We start from the raw sequence: 1,712 nt of genomic DNA on the forward strand, positions 1-1,712 counted from the left end.
TATTATGTAATATCCTTACTAACTTAAATAAGCTCATGTGCAATATCGTACAACAATCTTCAAGGAACAAGGATGTTATGGAATATGCATGTACATCATATGAAGCGTATGAGAGTTCATAAAGGCAAAACCAACTTGGTTCTTTTGATTACCACAAGCACACAAAGCGGAGGCAAGGAGCTGAAAAGAAGCAATAAAATGACTTGACAATATATGTTTATCTAAGGTGTTTATCGAACTTGATTGCAAGTATGTGGTTGACGGCTTAACTAGGAGACTCAACACTAGTTCAATGTTTGGCGCTATTATTGATATTTGCAAAACTTCACTTAGAACCTACCAAAACTTTAAGATAAATTTCATTCGGAAACAAGCAATTATAGTATTGTCCATTTGCTAGCAAGGACATAATTATCTTGTACTAGTTCTCACGGTTATGATCATATTTCATTTTGTATTGAGACTCTTATTATTAATAAAATGAGTTAAGTTTGTTTATCTAAAAAAAAACGAAGCTCACGGAGGGCAATTTTAATAACGAGTAAACTTCATTTTGAACCTAATTCCAAATTTCCATTAAGAAACATGAAATGAACGCGGATAAAATATCCAAGAATTTAATTAACTTCACCAAACAAAACTTCACACATAATGTTAAATGCGAAGCATTATTCAATTTTGAATAAGGCTCCACATTTAAAAGAAAGGTAAAAGAAACAAATGTAAATGACAAAAAAAAAAAAAAAAAACAAACAAAAAAAACACAAACACAGTTGGTAATAATTAGCTGAAAACAATGATTTAGCCAATTAATTAATTACCAACATTCGTACAAGTTAATCTCCGCACGAAGCCTAAAATAAACTTCACCTTCAAATGAATCTGTTGAAAGAGTAGCCACTCCCCTAGTCATGAAGAAATCACCAGTCCCACCAATTACCGAAATGTCCCTAGTCTTATTCATCAAAGGGTCAGCACCAGCAAAATTTATGCTACCCTTATGTTGAGTAGAGTTAAACACAAATGAGAAACCAAGCCAAGCAGTGAAAATTTCTTTCTTATCATAAATGTAAAATCCTTGAGCACGACCAATTGGGCGTGAGTGTAAGTTATTGTCCAAAGTGATTGGATCATCAAAAACAACCAAATCACCAAAATGGTTTTGGTTTGCCAATATGGTTCGGTTACCCCATGCTGGTGTGCCTACAATTGCTGATGTAGCATTTTTGGAGTTGTGACCGTTGTAAATAATGTCATGAAAATAAAACACTAATCTCTTGCATGGTTCATGAACACGATCCCTTTTTCTTGATCTGGTTGGAGTGGCAGATGAATATGTCAATGAGATTAGGAGTAAGAAGAAGAGGAGAGTTGAAATGAGCTTCATTTCCTCCTTCAATTCTTTTCAATATTGTTAATTGGTTTTATCTAATAGTTTGGAGGCTATGACTTATGAGTTCATGAAGTTGATATTTATAAGCGGTTGTGCACCAAAAGCATAAACTATGTTGCAAGGTTTTTTCTAGATTACCTTTGAAGAATGGTGGGTAATTTACCCACCAACCAATGAAAATGAGCAATTTGTTGATGGGGTCAAAATAATTCATGGATACCACTTAAAAATGTGCTTATGTGGCTAATATGTATTGGTTGGGGTAAATTACCCACCATTCTTTCATGGGTACCCTAGTTGTCACCATGTTGCAATTAAT

General features: G+C 33.9%; 1 protein-coding gene across 1 annotated transcript; it reads right to left on the reverse strand.

Moving 5' to 3' along the window:
* Positions 1–599: 599 nt before the first annotated feature.
* LOC25502135 (disease resistance response protein 206) lies at positions 600–1,441 on the reverse strand. Its single transcript, XM_013591688.3, has one exon. It carries the CDS (start codon positions 1,385–1,387, stop codon positions 818–820), a length of 570 nt encoding a protein of 189 aa, XP_013447142.1. The 5' UTR covers positions 1,388–1,441; the 3' UTR covers positions 600–817.
* Positions 1,442–1,712: the final 271 nt, after the last annotated feature.

The sequence above is a fragment of the Medicago truncatula genome, chromosome 8, assembly GCF_003473485.1.
Source record: "Medicago truncatula cultivar Jemalong A17 chromosome 8, MtrunA17r5.0-ANR, whole genome shotgun sequence".
Lineage (NCBI taxonomy): Eukaryota > Viridiplantae > Streptophyta > Magnoliopsida > Fabales > Fabaceae > Medicago > Medicago truncatula.